Source organism: Protopterus annectens, chromosome 4.part0 (genome assembly GCF_019279795.1).
Source record: "Protopterus annectens isolate FY-2018-M chromosome 4.part0, PAN1.0, whole genome shotgun sequence".
In the NCBI taxonomy this organism is placed as follows: Eukaryota; Metazoa; Chordata; order Ceratodontiformes; family Protopteridae; genus Protopterus; species Protopterus annectens.
Window position 1 is genome coordinate 1,278,473,323 of NC_056733.1, and position 19,253 is coordinate 1,278,492,575.

At 39.4% G+C, this 19,253-nt stretch overlaps 1 protein-coding gene across 2 annotated transcripts in view; it reads left to right on the forward strand.

Moving 5' to 3' along the window:
• FSTL4 (follistatin like 4) overlaps window positions 1-19,253 on the forward strand; it is a 3,154,652-nt gene that overhangs the window by 260,704 nt on the left and 2,874,695 nt on the right. For both annotated transcript variants that reach the window (XM_044069164.1, XM_044069165.1), the window contains exon 3: window positions 2,791-2,833. In XM_044069164.1, the coding sequence (XP_043925099.1) occupies window positions 2,791-2,833 (43 nt within the window). The remainder of the gene's footprint in view (window positions 1-2,790; window positions 2,834-19,253) is intronic.

Here is a 19,253-nt window from a genome sequence, read left to right on the forward strand (position 1 = left end):
TGTTCTCCTCACACATTCATAGATTACAGGCACACACACATGCACACACACACACACACACACACACACACACACACACACACACACACACACACACACACACACATACACACACACACACACACACACACACACACACACACACACACACACACACACACACACACACACACACACACACACACACACACACACACACACACACACACACACACACACACACACACACACACACACACACACACACACACACACACACACACACACACACACACACACACACACACACACACAGATGTGACCTTCATTTACAGCAATTTGACGGTGACTATTCATTTCAGAACTTTGAGATGAAACAAATGATTACATGCATAACTGCTACAAAGGAATGTATATTCTGTGCTTACTGCTGTCTCCTTAATCTCCAGTTAAATTACTTATAACTATGAACTGTTGAGTGAAGTAAGCAGAGTGCTGTTTTTATGTTTTCTTTCTTTATTTATTTTTTGTTTACTGAAACTCAACATTGTTCTTAACTCTGCTCATGTGTAATAAAATGTGAGGAGTTCTGAACTTCACTAAGACAAAAAAGCTAAATAAATAAAAAGAAATAACATTGATAGCATTTTCAAAAAGTAAAATTAGAAAATATTGCAATTTATTTATTTATTTTTTTCTTTGTGGGGCTCGGGCTGTAGTCCAGCAGCCAGTACCACAGGCCACCTCGGCACAGTTCAATTCCCTTGTGTGATGCACTGTAAGGCACTGGGAAATGTGCAGTGTGTACAACAGCAATACCTGCAAAACAAGCAGCAAATCATGTAATCACAACTCTTTTACTAAGATGGTTTATGACACTTTTTCTCTGCTCCCTGTAGTAGTGTATATGATAAATTACACCTCCTACCGTACTCACCAGCATATCTCTCACATGTCCAGATTTTCACAGAATGACCAGATTTTTGTTTATTTTTTGGTCTGCTCCTCATAAAATGTGTGGTTTTATAGCAAATCTCTCAGGACTGAACTCGCTAAATAATGACATACACTTGAGTTTCAGACATCATCTCCTTACGAAATGCATGTTAACTCAAATCCCATTATTCCAGTAACTTTCTAAGTTTGTAAGAGCAATATTTAAACTCTGTCCCTATTTTTGGGCTGTTGTCTCCCTTTGTTTTTAGTTTTGTCCACATTTCTCATGCTAAGAGGTTGAGATGTATACTTGCCAGTATGTGGTTGTTATTATTATTGTTTGGACATTGCTGAATTGGGTATCTTCACCGAGTTTATTTTCTTTTTCTTTTCTGTACTGGGTTTGTCTAAATGGGCTCAGTCATAAAACCCTTTTCAGAAGAGGCCTGGGGAGGAAAGTCCCAACATCTTGCAAATATTTTTAAACAGACATTCAGTAATTGCTTGAATAGACATTAAGCAATATACATTAATAATTACACACACATTTGCTAATTAGGCTACATTTATATGAAATAAAAACAGCTATTACAGTATAAAAGATCCTTATGCATTAATAGATGTCAAACAATGAGCATTTGAAGAGGTGTATTGCTGATGTTTTCAATTAGATAATACATCATGTGACATTTAAAGTAATGGAGGTGAGGGAAGGAACTAGATAGGACAAAATGCTAATATTGTAGTTAAGAGGTGGGTTTTAAAGCAGGTTCATAGGTTATTATATATATTTTTACTATTGTAAGGTTATATGAGAAGTATAAATCTGATGGGTAGTAGTGTCACAAAACTATGTATATAGCTAAGAGATGCTAGAAAAACTATTCAGGTATTGGTAAAGACTAGTTGTAGGATTCGGAATGAAGATAAATAATTTGATGATATTGCAGTAGTAGTGAGACATAGTTCCATAGTTTATCTAAACTATTTGAATACAGACAGCCACCTCCTGTATTAGGTAATTTGCGTATAGTATTAGTGATGTTTCTCTAGAGTGTAAACTTCTATGAGGGGAATAGTTTCAGTGGTCCATCATACACTGACTGATAATATGGAGGAATGTAAGGCAGGTCTGGGTTGGCAATACATTGTAGATTATTGCAGGAGTGAGAAGTCTAATTGCTCATTAGAGCTGTTTATGCCATCTTTGATAAATTAACACCTGTCAGAGATACAAAAAATGTTTTGCGGAAGAGTTAAAGACTGATGTATCTCTCCATCTGCACTGGCATCTGATCCCCCTGCTGTACAGCTTGAATATATGTGAAGCATAAAGATAAATGGAATTCAGCATCAGTAGGTAAAGGATTACAAGATGATGAAATCTACAGATTAGCGCTGTCATTGGTTAAATACTAATGTCATGTGTAAGGTAGATAAAGGGGGGTAAGTGACATTCTACCTGCTTCAGTTCTGACTTATGGCAATAGGCATGAATAATGTAGGTGAAGCCAGTCTTTTCACCATAAAATTGTTTGACAGTCTGTAATAAGCACATATTCTCAAAATGGTGCAACAAGTGGCTTTGCAGTTGGGGATGATAGTCCAGTCAGTGAACTATCTGCAGCATTTAAAATGCAAACTCGTGACTAGCATAAATCCAAAATCTATGTCTGCGTAGGCACACATATTTGACTGGTGGTATGAATATCTGAGGTAGGATTACTTGAATGCAATTTATTCAATATATTAAGAAGGTGTACACCAATGATTCTTTTCTAACTCTTAGAACAAGAAGCATCAATAAAGTACATTGCTTCACCCATCGCTATCTATCTGTTTATTTATGCATTCATTTATTTTGCTCTCCCACAGGAAAAAAGTCAAAGACGCCTGCTTGACACATCAAGAAGAAATGGTAAGTTACAGACCAAAGCAATATTAACCCAACTCTGTCTGACTTCTAATTTATTTGTTAAGCTGTATTTTTAGAATATGTAAGTAAATGTGTGCCTTTTTAGAAAATGCATTTGTGAAGGCAAGTCTTCTTCAGCAGTATAGTTAATTTTGCATAACTATTACATTTTAGATATATCCCTCAATGTCTGCATGCAATTTATCTTCAAATGCACCCTCAATGTTTCAGTTTGACTCTCAGAAATCCTGATGCTTTGTTTTTCTTTTGCAGAAATTTATGCAAAACATAAAAATGTATAACATTTATGAAAGACCCTTAGCAGTGTACTTTTGAAAATATTATTACCCTGTATTGAAAATTTGATATGTGGTAATCTGCAGACAGAAAAAAATATATAAAAAGGAAAATCTACCCCAGAGAGGAAAAGTGTGTAATCAATAAGCTTTTCAAATCCCAACTTTGATTGAAACATTCAGTGAACTGGATCTATATGAATATATGTGACTGTAATTCACAAATAAATGAAAACATGGGTGGGAAGTTGGCATAATGGTTAAGGTGTTTACCTTACAGACACAAGGTGCAGGGTTTGATTCACACACGGGGTAATTAGCTAGGCTTAAAATGGCCCCAAGGGCACTTAGCCTAGTACTAATCTATGAACATGACTATCATTGTACAACATACTTCTGTTGTAAAGAGAAATTCAAAATCATTTTCTTGGTTTGGATGGTGATGTATTCATCAGAAGCTAATTTATCACATTCATTTATTTGCCTTTATTGCTGATGGTGGTTTTTGATTATATGAGAAGGAACATCCACGTTTCTGTATTCTCTATGCTTCATCAAATGTTGAGAAGCATGTGGATAGGAAGGAACAGAGTATCCTTGCAAAGAAACATGACAGGAAACCACACTGTACTGCAGGATTGTGGTGGCAGAGAGGGTGACCTTACTGTATGGAAAAACATCGATTAGATAATAAATCAAATTATATATCACTTAGTTGTGGAGATCTAGTGTATATAATGGCGGGTTAATAGCATTTTGCTGACAGATTGTTAAATGTTGTGAAGTGGTTATCTGGGTTAAATACATTTACTGGGCTCTTGCTACACTTGCACTGCCTCTTTTGAAGCTATTGTTTCCCTGTCTAAAAGCTAAAAGAGCACATCATGTTACACAATTGAACAACGGGTCCCAGGTGCATCAGATATTTCTAGCTGAGCATCACCTATGGCATTTTTTATGTTAAAATAAACATTGCATGTTAACAGCAACAGAAATATATGTGACAAGGACTGTTTTAAAGAATTCTGCATGTCATAAACTGCTGTAGTATACACATACAAATGGTGTTACATTTTTACAGCAAATTACACTGCAGAGCACAACAGCAAAATAGTGCAGTAATACATGGGTCTTACTGAACTGAGAGGAATGCAGCAGTTTTTAAAAGGTTCCAAGAAATATGGTTTCTTACAAACTTTGTGCAACTTCCATGCTGCTTAATTACTCTGCAGCTGGAATTAGAAAATGTGCATGTTATTGTGGCCACTATACAGGAGGGCAGAGTTGTTTGCAGGGTATTTGGGTTGTAAGACTAAGATAGCCTACTTTTTTCTTCCTGTTATTTTGTTCCAGGATGTATAGTATGTTACAAGGAAACTGAACGACTCCAGTAGCATGTAACTTGCATTGTTATTGTATATTATATATTTTACCCTGAAAATGGCCTTGCTGGTGCCTCCTTCAATTGTTAATGAGTCTGGAAGGCAGTGACCAAATGAAACTGCAAAGCCATCAATGCTGCTTCAGGGGAATTGAACTTGAGCTAAATAGGTTAATAGGTTCATAGTTGTTTACTAGGCTAATGACCAGAAGGGTCTTTGTAAGCCTAGCCACGCATCCGAAATCACTGACAAGTTCTTGTATCCTTGATAAATGTACAGCGACTTGTGAGATTAAACATTTACAAGCAGTGGCCTGGGAGATGAACCATTTACAGGCTGCTTGTGTCCATTGATTCACAGGTGCCAAACCAGGGATGAATTACCTGTTCTTCATCCAATTGTCTAAGTTGCCTTTGAATAGTTTAGGGAGGAAATCTGCTTCACATGGATGAGGAGCCTATTCCAGAGATGGGGTAGTCTCCGAGATACATACTCGTCTCTCCAGCAGGTATTATTTATATCACAGGCAAGATTTAAGTCTTTAGAATGGGTAATTCCTGTGTTGTTTGTTTTTCAGATATACAGGAGGTCCAGCAGAGTGGATTCTGACAATGCTCTGTATGCCAGGTATAGATCTCCCTTCAACAGCCTCTAGGAGATAGAATACATGGCTAGAGCCTTGAGGCAGTCTACACAGGACATGTTACTTACATCCTGTATTCTTTTAGTGAGGAACCTTTGTGAATGTTCCAATTGTTGGATATGCCTAGTTAGGTACATACCAAATGGGGCATTGTACTCAATGACAGGTCTAATGAAAGCCGAATACAGTGAAACAATGACTTTCTTGGACATAGATGTCACACATTTGTTTATAAGTTGCACAACATAGAATGATTTCCTCACTATTGCAGACACACAATGGTCAAAAGCTAGATCACTGTCTGTTTGTGTCTCTAAGTCCCTGACTACTGGATCAACTCTAAGGGGTATGTCGCCATTATAATAGTTACCAGGGATTGATGCCTTCCTGAAGGATACTATTATGGATTTTTTGTCATTTAGTTTTAGTCCATGGCTCTGACACCAGTTGATTGTTTGTGTCAGCCCTTCCTGGAGAACATTTGTGTCAGTGTGAGATTCAGTGACAGCTCCTAATTTACAATAATCTACAAATTTAGTCAGCCAGAGGCCATTGACATTGGCCTTTACTTTAAAGAAGTAAATGCCAAAAATAAGTTGTCCCAGGACCATTCACTGAGGGATCCCACTTGTGATTGGCCTTTTTGTAGAGGTGGAATCCCCAATTCTAACTTCCTGGGTCCTGTCTGTCAGTCAGTTGACTATCCACTGGGTGACACAAGGATTTGTACCTAACCTCTTGAGTTTGTCAACAATACCCAGGGTGGGGGTATTTTGTCAAATGTCTTGGCCAGGTCAAAGTAAGCAGTGTGAACCATTTTTCCCTCATCCATTACTTTGGTGACCTTCTCAAAGAAGTCCACCAAACTGAGTAGGCATGACCTGCCCTTGATGAAACTAAATTGGGTTGGGTTCAGTGTCTGGAGATTTACTATATCATTATCAATCATTTCCATGATAATTCTTTCAATGACTGCATATGAGACTAGTGAGACTTATGGGTCTGTTGTTTCCAGGGTGTCTAGCTGGCCTACCTTTGTGCAGCGGGATGGTTGTTGCTTTTTTCCATTCATGAGGCAGGAAGCCTGTTTGGAGGCTACAGTTACATAACAATTCCAGACAGCCTGATAGGTCAGGTTTCATGCTATTTAGAAGGCATCCTGTGATATTGTTTGGGCCCATTGATGCAGTGTTATTGGGCATACAGTGAGCATTGTAGACCTGTTACCTAGTGATAGCATGGGGAGTTATATTTGATAGTATTTCCTGAGGGAAGGCTGAGGGGAAGAGAGGGGTATAGTTGGTGCTGAATTTGTCAGCCAGTAGGTTTGCTATTTGTTCTTGCTCAGTATAGGTGGCTCCATTTACAATGAGTTCTGCACACAAGTGTGTATTGTCTTTGAGGTTGTAGATATAGCTAAAGAATGCCTTGTGGTTGTCCTTGCCCTGGGAGGCCAAATTTATCTTGAATTTAGCTTTGTTAGACTTTATTTGTCCTCTGAGTTGTTTGTTTAGTTTGATGAGAGTATTTTTATCCTGCTGGGTGCTTCACCTCATAACTTTTGCCATGATTTGCTTCCTTCTGTTATACAGCCTATTGATTTTGTGATTCCATCAGGGTGGCTTATTTTTGAGTTAGTTCTGTACTACTTCCTGGTGGGTACAGCTGGCTGTATGCAGCTATTAACATGCTTGTGTAGAGTTTCGGTGAACAGTTCTGCATAAGCAGCAGTGTTCTTAGAGTTTATGGGCTCTTTAAATTTTGCCAGGTTATTAGTTAATAGCAGGAAGTTATGCCTAGAATAGTTCCCGAGCATTCCAGGGTTAGCTGGAGGTCCAGGTTTTATTTTTACTTCAAGGGAGACCATGTTGTGGTCTGACCTTCCCAGCGAAGACGTTACACTAGGGGGTGTGCAGCACTCTCTCATATTAGTGAGGAGTAGATCCAGTATGGTTGCACCCCTGGTTGGTGTATTTATTTTATTTTTTATTTTACATTTGTTGACCGGGCTAGTCCAACTGGATACGTGTCCATTTTCAGTGGAGGCCCAGAGAGAAAAGCTCCAAAACAAAAACATACTAAAAAAAACATACTGAAAATAACACACAAAATACATACTAAAAACAAAAATATACTTAAAAATATATAAACATCTGATGCTAATGATTAGGAGTTGGTATTAATATAGAGTAATTCATCTTCAGTTTAACATAGTATACAAAAAGAAATGTAAGTACAGTATCTGGTAGGTTTTAAGCATGGTAAGTAGTACTAAGTAGTGACTGAGATAGGAATTAAGAGTGAAGATTTGAGTATAGATTGGGTACATAAAGATTTAAGGTAGAAAAAATTAGGTTATGTGGGTAGCAGATAGATTAGAGAATAACAGCTAGGCAGGGTTAGTACAAGAACATAACCAGTGGTTGGAGAAGAAAAGTTTTAGGTTAGTTTTAAATAGTGGGAGAGAGGTTAGGGTTGTAAGGTCTTGTGGTAGTTGATTCCATATTTTACCAACTGAATTAGAGAATATGGAGTCACCTGCTGAGTTGTTAGATAAGGAAGTATGAATCAACATTTTGTTAGCAGAGCGTAGATTTCTCAAGTTGTTATAAGGTTTTATGAGGGAAGAGAGAATAGGGATATTATTGGGTTGGTATAGGGCTTTATGGGCGATTATAAGTTGGTTAAAATGTAATAAGTGAGGTAATTCAAGCCAGTCTAGTTGTTTTAGGTTCAGACAGTGATGAGTCCTGTAAGGTGTATTTGTAGCAAATCTGGCGATGTTGTTATATGCTCTAGCTAGTTTGTTAAGATTATTTGTAGAAAGATTGTTGAATATTGGGGAAGCGTATAATAAGGTAGAAATTAAGTGGGTTCTAGCTATTGTGGTTCTGGCAACTGGTGTCAAGAAGGGTTTTATTCTATAAAGGGATCCAAGTTTTTTGTTAATCAATTTTATTGTAGTGTTTATGTGAGTGTCAAACTTTAATTGATTGTCAATTGTGATTCCTAGGAGTTTGGTGGTGGGGTCAGGAGAGATAACAGTACCGTTGTTTGATGTAAGTGTAAAATGATGTGGGGGAGACAAAAGAGAGGGTTTAAAGAGCAAAAGTTTGGTTTTTTGGGGGTTGAGGAGAAGACAGTGTTTGGAGAACCATTCTTCTATAGTGGTAAAGGCTTTTTGTGTGATAGAATGAAGTTCAGTTTGGGATGAGGCAGAACAGATGATAGTAGAGTCATCAGCATACTGAATACAGGTGGAGAGTGGAGTAGAGAGATGAAGGTCATTTATGAAAATGGAAAACAGAAGTGGACCTAAAATAGAGCCCTGAGGGACACCTAGGGAGGTGGGAAGGAGATCAGAAAGATGGTTTTGCCAGAGAACTGCTTGTTTACGGTTTTCTAGGTATGATGTAAACCAGTTCATAGCAGGATTGTCCAGTGAGAGGGACTTCAGTTGGTGGAGGAGAAGTTGATGATTAACCATGTCAAACGCTTTAGATAGGTCTACAAAGAATGCTGAGGAAAGAATATTGTTGTTACGATTATTGTTGATAGAGTTAGTAAAAGATAGCAAGGCAGTGGTAGTACTGTGAAATGGCCGGAATCCATGTTGGCAGTTAGCAAGGAGATTATACTGAAGTAGGTGAGTTATTAATTGTTTGTGGATACATTTCTCCATAATTTAACAAGTGGAGAGAGTAGAGCTATGGGGCGATAGTTGGAGAACTCAGTAGAGCACCACCTTTGTGAAGTGGGATGATGTGTGAGATTTTCCAAATAGATGGAATGGTGCCTTCTTTTATGGTTCTAGTGATCAATATGGAGATTGGGAAGGCAATGACTTTGGCTCCTATTTGGAGGTATTCTGCTGGTAATTTATCAGCTGAGGGGGTAGTAGGTTTTAATTTTTGAAGTAAGGAGGAGATATAGGAGGTGGGTATAGGTTCAAGGTGAAAAGGGGGGGTGGAGCTTGGGCTTGGCAAATTGGAGGTATCAGGGTTTTGTTGATTTGCTAGATTTAATATAGTAGTAGTAAAAAAAGTATTAAAGGCATTTGCTGTTTGTATTGGACAATCAGGTTTGGAGTCTAGTGGATAAGGCGTGGCAACTTTGCCTGGGAAAAGTAGTGTGTTAATAGTAGACCAGAATTTTTGTGGCTGTTGAAGGGAAGATTGTTGAAGTTGGGTATAAAAGTTCTTTTTATCTTGTAGGGTGGCTTTTTTTGTTAAGTTTCTTTGTTGTCTAAAAGTTTGGTGATCAATAGTGTCTTTTGTGGTACGCCATTTAGCCCAAGATTTATTTCTATTATGGATTAGTTTCTTAGTTGAATTTGAGAGCCATGGTGCTGGTTTGTTTTTCATTTTTATGGAACGCATTGGGGTATGATGGTCTAGGATTGCTAGGAAAGTGTTATTGAAGTAATTAACTGCTTCATTAATAGGGAGTGACTTAAGAGGAGACCAGTTGCATTAAGTTTGGTTAGGAACAATTCGTGGTTAAAATGTTTTTTGCTACGGGCAGTTCTGACTGAAGTAGGGATACTTAAACTTGTTTTATGTCTGATAATGTATATTAGAGAGTGGTCACTAAGGTAATCTGGGAGTGTTCCTGTTGTATAGTTTTGTGGTGGACAGTTTGTTAGTATCCAATCCAGGATGCTTTCGTTATTATTAAGTTTATTTGTTCTGGTTGGAGAGTTTATAGCTTGTGAGAAGCCATACAGGTTAATCAGGGTGGATGGATTGGTGTTGTTACATAAGTACCAGTCAATATTAAAGTCACCTAGTAGTATTGTTTCCTGAGGGAGATTTGAAGAGAGCCAGTTTAATAAGTCTTCTAATAGTGTGTGATTTTTACCTGGGGGAAGATAGGTGCAGATTATGTTAACTGATTTGTGGGAGTTAAGTTGGAGTTTAGTAATAATTATTTCAAAGTTGTTGTCTAAGGGTAGTTTATGATTTAGTTTGTTGATTTGTAGTCCTGTTTTGTAGAGAATTGCTACCCCTCCACCTTTTTTATTTGTGCGTTCTTGTCTAAAGATACAATAGCCTGGGGGAATAATTTCAGTATCTTTTATTGTGGGTTTGAGCCATGTTTCGGTTAGGCAGAGGATGTCAAATTGCTGGACCTCTAGAAAAGCATGAATTTGTGGTATTTTGTTGCATATACTACGTATGTTTAGATGGGATATTGAGAGTGATTTGGAGGGTTTGGTTGGTGGTAAAGGGATTATATTAGGTTTGTTGCAGTTAGTGGGGGCTGGGTGATGGTTTGGGTGTGGGTTGGGGTGAATGTCACCATGTGTTAAGGAATGGATTAGTATAAAGTTGTAGTACTGGAGAGGTTTACAATGATAGTTGCATAATTTTCTAATATTTAGAATTGAGTATCTGATATGAGTTAGGCGGTGATATTTGGCTTGAAAGTACCTGGGCTTGTAGATGGCATTAAAAAAGCTTGTTGATGAAGGTGGAGAAGTTGTTAGAGTTTGTTGGGAGGGATGGTAAGAGTAGAGAAGAGGGGTTGTTCATAGGAGGTTAAGAGGTAGGTAGTGGTAAGAGTTGTCAGGAGTGAGAGTACTAGTAACCATTGGTGTTGGTTAGGCATGGTAGAAGAGTGTGTAGTAGATATTAGAGGAGAAGGAGAGAAGTGGGGGTTGACTTTATGTAGGATAATACAGATAGTAGTGGGAGGAGATTTATACTTGAGGGGAGTAGAGGCATAGATATAGGGTGTGGTTGTTATAGATTCTATGATTGGCTATTGGTAAAAGGGGGTGTGAGTATGAGGGTATAAGTTAAGAGGTAATGGGGCGGGTGGGAATTGGGGGGAGGGTAGGGGAGCAGAGTGAGCCCAAAGGGCGAATGGAGTGGGAAGACACAAGAGAGTGTATTGCCAAGGATAGGGGAGCGGAGTGAGCCCGAAGGGCGAACAGAGCAGGAAGACACAAGAGAGTGTATTGCCAAGGAAAACAATCTGTGGAGTGGAAGAAGGAGCAGGTAGGTCAGAGATGGAGTGAAAGTTTAATTGGGAAAGTCAGCTAATGTGTAGAGTTATAATATGTTACTAAACTAGAGTGTGGTATAGGAAAGGTGAGGAGGAGAGGGTTAGAAGGAGCAGGTCAGGAAAGAGACTCTGTTTAAAAGACTAGTAGGTAAGGTATAAGGGAGGTTAGAAGAAAGTCTATGAGGAGAACATAGAGAGGTGTTGAAGCACCACCTTGTGGCCAGTTATTTAACTGCAATGACTGGTTCCTAAGCAAGGGGCTAAAAAGAAACAAAGGGAACAAGTAATAATGTTAAAAGAAAGAAAGGAATAGGAGTAGGTGAGAAGATATAAATTGAGATTCAGCACTAGTAGAAGAAAGGAAAAAAGGGGTTATTGACTATTGGCTGTTCTGGAGGGAAGCTAAACTAACCTATGAGAGTCTTTTTAGTTAGCACAGACATACAGAAACAGGACATACTTTCACTGTCTTATTGAGTAGTTTTCTCGGGGAGCTGAAGGGTATGACCTTAATTGGAGAAATTTCTGTGCTACCAGGAGTGTAGTAGGCAGGTATATCGGTGCTTGAATGGACCAGATAACCAAGCTAGTATAGGATAGGAAAAGAGAAAGGTAGTGAGGCTTACAGTATAAATATTAGAAAGCAAAATCAATTATAACAGATACATTTGAAAACATTTGCCAACAATAATAGCAGCAATATATACATGTTAAGAATATCTAGTCAATGAAATAAAAACTCAGATATGTCAAAGAATCTAACAATTGAACATATTACAAGCTTAAGATACAATGTTAGAGTATATGCAATGTATTTCTTTGTTTTAATGGTTGTATGAGACAGTCAATATACCTTTCACAGAAAATTGATGTTAAACTGTAAGGTAATTACTTAAAAATTCTTAATGATATAGGTTCTATAACACAGATATGGGTGTATAATAATCGGGTTGAACCCTGCGTATAGCTAACCTGTTAAAGACCGAGGTATGGTCTATGTGAAAGAAGGTAAAGACAGACAGTGTGTATTCCCTATAGGTAAAATCAAAAACCAATTAACTACTAGCTACAGTGGGAATGGAGAACTATATTGGCCTCCAGGGAAAGTAGTTGGGTAGAAAAAACTACTTCGCAATTAACATCAAGTGATCTTAAAGAATGTATACAGCAGGAGACAGAGAATAGGCAAAGCGGAAAATTGATTAAAAGTTGTCTTTACAGTAGCCGAACCTAGCAGCATTAGTTGTGCTAGTTCAGCAATGACAAGGCATAAACCTTTAGTGAGGGTAGAGGGGATTAGATCAGGTACTTAACTCTTTTGTTGACCTAAAACCCAAAGGAGAATTAGGCAACAAGAGAGGAAGTGAAAGTTATTGTCCTGATCAAGTCAAGGTCTAAACTTCACGGAGACCTACAGTGTAAAAACACTATAGCTTAGGCAGTTAATAGGCATTTAGCCTGGGGTGATACGACTGCAGAAAAATAATATCCTGCTTTCAGCTTAAAAGAAAAATGCCTCGGGTAGTCGCTAAGTAATTAAGGTAAAATACGGTAGAATGTATTCAGTAAGTGCATAAGACCTGTACCCAGTGAGCGTGCGACTAATGGGAGTGAGATCCTGGTTCAAGTATAAGGTTAAAAGAATCCCCGGGATGGTAATTGGGTAAAGAAAAACAATAGCGATAAGGAATCGCGGCTAAATGCAAAAAGCCATACACGGTATCAGTTCAAATTTCCAAAAGGACAGTGCGTATTGAACAAACAGTTTTTTCTAGCGCTATTTTATGACACACACAATATATACGGCCAATTAGAGATGCTAGGCAGATCCGAATAATTGTCGGAATTAGATCCAATTCATAGGAGATAAAAAGCATGCACTAGATACATAGAAAGTTTAAATAGGGACTTTGCATTGAAAAACAGGTATTCATAACTAGTACAGTGACTACCAAACAGATAAAGCAACGCTTAATAAAAGTCTGCTAAATGCTGCTCTCTGATGCCCTCAGTTTATAAACCCATGTGTAGACGATAGGCAAGTCCGAATACTTATCGGCACCAGATCCAGTTCATTAGAGTGAAGAAGCATGCACTTGGTGCAGAGAAAGTTTCAGTAGGAACCACAAGTTTAAGCGCAGATATTCACAAATCTTACAATGATTTCAAGCACATAAAGCAACTCCCAATAACAGTCAGACGTCAAAATACATATCACTCAGATTAGGATAGAATATGTCCGTTTACAGGTAGCCTTAACAAGCAGTTTTCTTAATACAAAGTAATAAAAAATGCTTACTCTCAGGTTAGTTCAAACCTCCAAGATAGGATGCTCAGCAGCCAAGTAGAGAGCGGGGAAAAGAAAATGGCGTCAGTGAATAGTGGGGTATACTTATACGTTATTGGGAGACATGGGGGGAGGGAGGGAAGGGAAGTAACCCAGAAAGCCGGATATAGGCAGAAATACGCGGGAAAGAGAGCAACAGTTTAGAAGACAGTGGGATAGGTACGTGACAGAGGAGGGGCAATGAGGTAGGAGTATAGCTAAGGAAAGTGGGTGGGGAGTAAAGTGTGAAGATAGAGCGGAAAGCTAGGGGAAACCAGGGATAAAGAGCCTAATAGGAGAGAGGGTGATAATAGGACATAGGAGTAGACATAGACATAATCTATTCCAGTTAGTTTGTGTTTACAAAATCCAGGCATCTCTGTGCCTGTATGTTTGGTGTTGTATAGAATTCCCAGTTAATAGTGGGGTAATTAAAGTCACACATGACTATTGTATTGGGTTAGATGATGAGTGTTTCCAGTAAGTTTAAATGCAGGTATGGGCTTCCTGGGTCATAGAGGGGGACCAGTAGTTTGAAAGGAAGTACTAATGGATTTTACTTATGATGATTTGAACATGGAAAAACTCAAGTGCATTGTCCTGTTTCACCAGCCTTGAGGTATCTTTATTTCTGATGTAAATCAAGACACCTCCACCTTTAGTTCCTGTCTGTGTAGTAGCTGGTCTAAATGTGTGGATGCCATTATAACCTTGAATTCTCGGTGTGCTCTCTGTTGCTTTAAACCATGTCTCATTGAGCACAGATGTCAGGATTTTCTTTGGTGAAGAGAGCTTCTAGTGAGTGGAGTTTTTTTGTTTAGACTCTTAGCATTGAGCAGTAATACCTTTAGAAGCTGATCTCACCACAGCTTCACTCTGCTGGGATACAATACTCCTTTGCTTCTGCTCTAACCGAAGTAAGACATTAGCACCAATCACAAGATGAGAAGCAGTCACAGACTGTTTGGTGATCCAAAGTCTTGTACCAGATATTGCAAGGAACTACAAGGGTAAGCTTTGTCTACCCAGTGTGCTCTGGGCTACATTATGTAGTGGGTGGATATTGAGCTAATCTGCTCCTCTTCTGCCATTATGTAGTTTTCAAATCTCACACCCTGCTACCTGAACAGCTGTTGTGCCATTGATGAAACCTGTATCACCAAGCATTGTAATAACGGTCACACCTTCTGCATACTACCCCATTGATGAAGCCTATGTCACCAAACATTGTAATAGCGGTCACACCTTCTGCATACTACCCCATTGATGAAGCCTGTGTCACCAAGCATTGTAATAGCGGTCACACCTTCTGCATACTACCCTATTGATGAAGCCTGTGTCACCAAGCATTGTAATAGCGGTCACACCTCCTGCATACTACCCCATTGATGAAGCCTGTATCACCAAGCATTGTAATAGCGGTCACACCTTCTGCATACTACACCATTGATGAAGCCTGTGTCACCAAGCATTGTAATAGCGGTCACACCTCCTGCATACTACCCCATTGATGAAGCCTGTATTACCAAGCATTGTAATAGCGGTCACACCTCCTGCATACTACCCCATTGATGAAGCCTGTATCACCAAGCATTGTAATAGCGGTCACACCTTCTGCATACTACCCCATTGATGAAGCCTGTATCACCAAGCATTGTAATAGCGGTCACACCTTCTGCATACTACCCCATTGATGAAGCCTGTGTCACCAAGCACACCTTCTGCATACTACCCCATTGATGAAGCCTGTATCACCAAGCATTGTAATAGCGGTCACACCTTCTGCATACTACCCCATTGATGAAGCCTGTATCACCAAGCATTGTAATAGCGGTCACACCTTCTGCATACTACCCCATTGATGAAGCCTGTGTCACCAAGCATTGTAATAGCGGTCACACCTTCTGCATACTACCCCATTGATGAAGCCTGTGTCACCAAGCATTGTAATAGCGGTCACACCTTCTGCATACTACCCCATTGATGAAGCCTGTATCACCAAGCATTGTAATAGCGGTCACACCTTCTGCATACTACCCCATTGATGAAGCCTGTATCACCAAACATTGTAATAGCGGTCACACCTCCTGCATACTACCAAGACATTTTCTTTGAAAGAGATTAGCAGGCATACGATTCCTCATTTTTTCTCACTCCCTGATGTCACCTCCTGAGTTATCTGGGCTGCTAATCAAACCCACGTTTCCTGGGTCACAGATGGGGCACCGATTCTTTGTGCTCAGTCATCAATTTTCAAATGTCCTAAGCATGGCTGATTAATTAGTTCTTTCCTCCTCTGTCAAGAGGGCTTATATTTTCTTTGCTAACAGCTTATACTACTCAAAATAAAATACTTAATGGCTGTTCTTTTGTTTATTTAGGAACAGCAAGCCAGTTGCCCTTTCATGCCATATTTTTTTTTATTCCCTTCAGATCCCAGGGAACATAGCTTGTTAGGAAGCTATGCATCTCAGCAACAAAACTTTACATAGCATGCCTCAACTATTATAACATGTAGTTCTAAACCTTGTTGCCATCATAGCTTCTATGTCTACTGCCATTGGCTTTATTATGGATTTCCTTCTTGCCTGTGTTGTTCTCATGGCATTGAAATTTAATGCTATGTTTGGCTAGGCATAGACCCTGCATTAGCCTTAACTAGACACTGTTCTTGGTTTGCCACTGAAAATGGACTTTGTAGTTGGTGAGCTTATCCAGTTATTTATTTATTTATTTTACCTCAGACCCCTAAACCTTTGTTTTGTCCTTAACGCAGGTACAATCCATATCAAATCATATCAAACAAAGAACTAAGAAACCTTACCGAAAAACTTATTGTCCAAGACAAGAAAAACTTCTGTCTAGAAGTTTAATCTACTGACACCTCAAACCCCCCACAATTTTGGTGCACCATAAACAGCATTCTCCATCCAGGGGAAACCTTCTACCTCCAACCCCTTTCCTAATAATACACCCCTTGAAACAGCCATCATAGACTCCATCAACAAACTAACCACTCCTGACCCCAACAAATCATAACTCCCCCACCACCTCCACCACCCACCTCAGCCTTTTCCCTGAAACATGTTTACACTGCTTATATAAAATCTCTCGTGCAGAAACTTAAGCCTTGCCCTCCTTTCTTCAACAACCTACCCCCCCCCCAATTTCTGAAACTTGCAGCTAGTACTATAGCTTATCCAGTTTCAGTCCTTATCAACCATTCTGTCAGAGAATCTTCAGTCCCAGAAATTTGGAAATCCTTTTATACAGTTCCACTTCATAAAGGAGGGAACTCCACCAACCCTTCCAATTTCCAACCTGTAACCATCCTCTCATCTCTCTCAAAAACCCTATAGAAATGCATTCACAAACAACTTCTTAAATATCTACTCCAGGAAAATCTCCTCACCCCCTCTCAACACAGATTTAGACCCCATCACAGTACTTCCACAGCCATGCTGTCCTTTACCCAGACTATAGCAGAGGCAAGAGACAATAATAAAGTGGTGTCAGGCCTATTCCTTGAACTCTCCAAGGCATTTGACACTGTCTCCCACCCTAAGCTTCTTTCTAAACTAACCAAACTCAACCGCTCTGCATCCACTACTTTCTGGTTCTCTAGTTATCTTAATAACAGAGAGCAGTCTGCTAGATGGCAGACCTCCTGCTCCCCCTTTTTACCTATTCAAACAGGTGTACCCCAAGGACCTATTCTAGGCCCCCTTTTCTTTAATATTTTTACTAACAATCTAAGCTGTGCCTGCTGCACCTCTTCTCTGATCGAGTATGCTAATGATTCTACTCTTATAAACCTCTATGACAGCCCCGCAGACCTACTCTCCCTTACACAGGCTTCTTTTAACATCACTGAACACTGGCTAATCAATAACCAACTCATCCTTAACAAAAAGAAAACTAAGCTACTTCTTTTTCTTCCAAAAACTATGTCCAACCTTAGAACTTCCTTCACTCTCCCTTCCCTTGACAACACTGTCATTCATGCTGACTCCCATACCAAACTTCATGGAATCACAGTTGATGACCAACTGAAATTTGACCTTCATATGCAACACTCCATTAAAAATTCTAATCAAAAACTGGGCATCTTGTATAGAAACAAAAAATTCTTATCCATCACCTCAAGGACTTCACTAGCTCCAACCTACTTCCTTCCTTGCCTACGCTATGCTTTCCCTAGATTTATCCATCTCCAAGCAAATCTGTTAACAAAACTTGAAGCCTGTAACTTCCATTACAGTTCCCACCACTGTCTCAACCGTAAACAACTCCTTACTTTACAGACCTGCAGACCGTCCCTCCCTTTCTACCACCGTGTCCTGATACAAACCTTCCCAATCTCTCTGCAGCACAGATCAACAGCTACTTGACACATACATGGTAAGAAAACAATAGGCAAATTACTCTATAAGTACTCGATATGTCAAATTTGGAACAAACTCCCTGCCAATATGTGGTCTATCCAATCTTCCTTTCTTTTCAAAAGAGAATTGAAGAGCTACCTTGCTAACTCTCCCTCCTGCACCTGTCACCCCCTACCTTGCTAACTCTCCCTCCTGCACCTGTCACCCCCCCTACCTTGCTAACTCTCCCTCCTGCACCTGTCACCCCCCTACCTTGCTAACTCTCCCTCCTGCACCTGTCACCCCCCTACCTTGCTAACTCTTCCTCCTGCACCTGTCACCCCCCTACCTAGCTAACTCTCCCTCCTGCACCTGTCACCCTCCTACCTTGCTAACTCTCCCTCCTGCACCTGTCACCCCCCTACCTTGCTAACTCTCCCTCCTGCACCTGTCACCCCCCTACCTTGCTAACTCTCCATCCTGCACCTGCCATCCCCCCTACCTAACCTTTACTCACACAGTTGTCAGAGTATAACAATTGCCCTTTCCTGAGTCCAATATACCTTTTAAATACCTGCAGCATGGTACCTCAGCTGTGCCACTGAGCAATGTTCTACCTACATCTAATCTTTTTCTCTTCCCCTACTACTATATTTCCCACCCCCGTTTCTCACAACTGCATAATCAATCTTACTCTCTTTACCCTCTAGACTCTCCTAAACTTTACTTCCCACCCCACTATTTCTACCCCTCTATTTAATACGTCTTCCTTTCTATCAACTTGGTTTAATCATTAATGTCATCTTAAGGAGTCCTGTCTTTTGACCTAATGTAAATTCACATTTTTTTTGTAATTTTTTAGCTGTCGTCCTTGCTGAAAAGACAAATTTGGATGACTATACATTCTTGGCATCCTAGTAAAATTGCTCTTTGTTAAAGTTTTATATTTGTAGCATCTCTTTTTTTATACATGTTGCAGTACCCTAGCTTTATCTTCACATCTTTAATTCCTTTTCTAAAGAAAAAAAAAAAAAAAAAATCTTTCTGCAGAGAATAGTTTTCAACTGGCATGGCTCTTGTCCCTCCAGAACAACAAAATCATGACCTTCAGCATTATTCCTCAATATGTGGCAGGCATGGCCAACAAATCTGTCATTTATTCTTGCCAATTGGAACCTGTATTTCTCTGTCCCTCTGTGTTTACTTTTTTTTTTTGTAGTCAAACATTGCACGATTACATAAAAGTCTTACTCTTATTTGTCTGAGTATGGTCTGCCCCATTCTGTTGCACTCTAGCAAATCGTACTATGCAGTCCCCTTTTTTACTTTAACAAACACAACATTTTTCATTTCCGCTGTAAATTACCCAGGTATTTCTGATAGCCTTTGTCCAGTTGGATAAG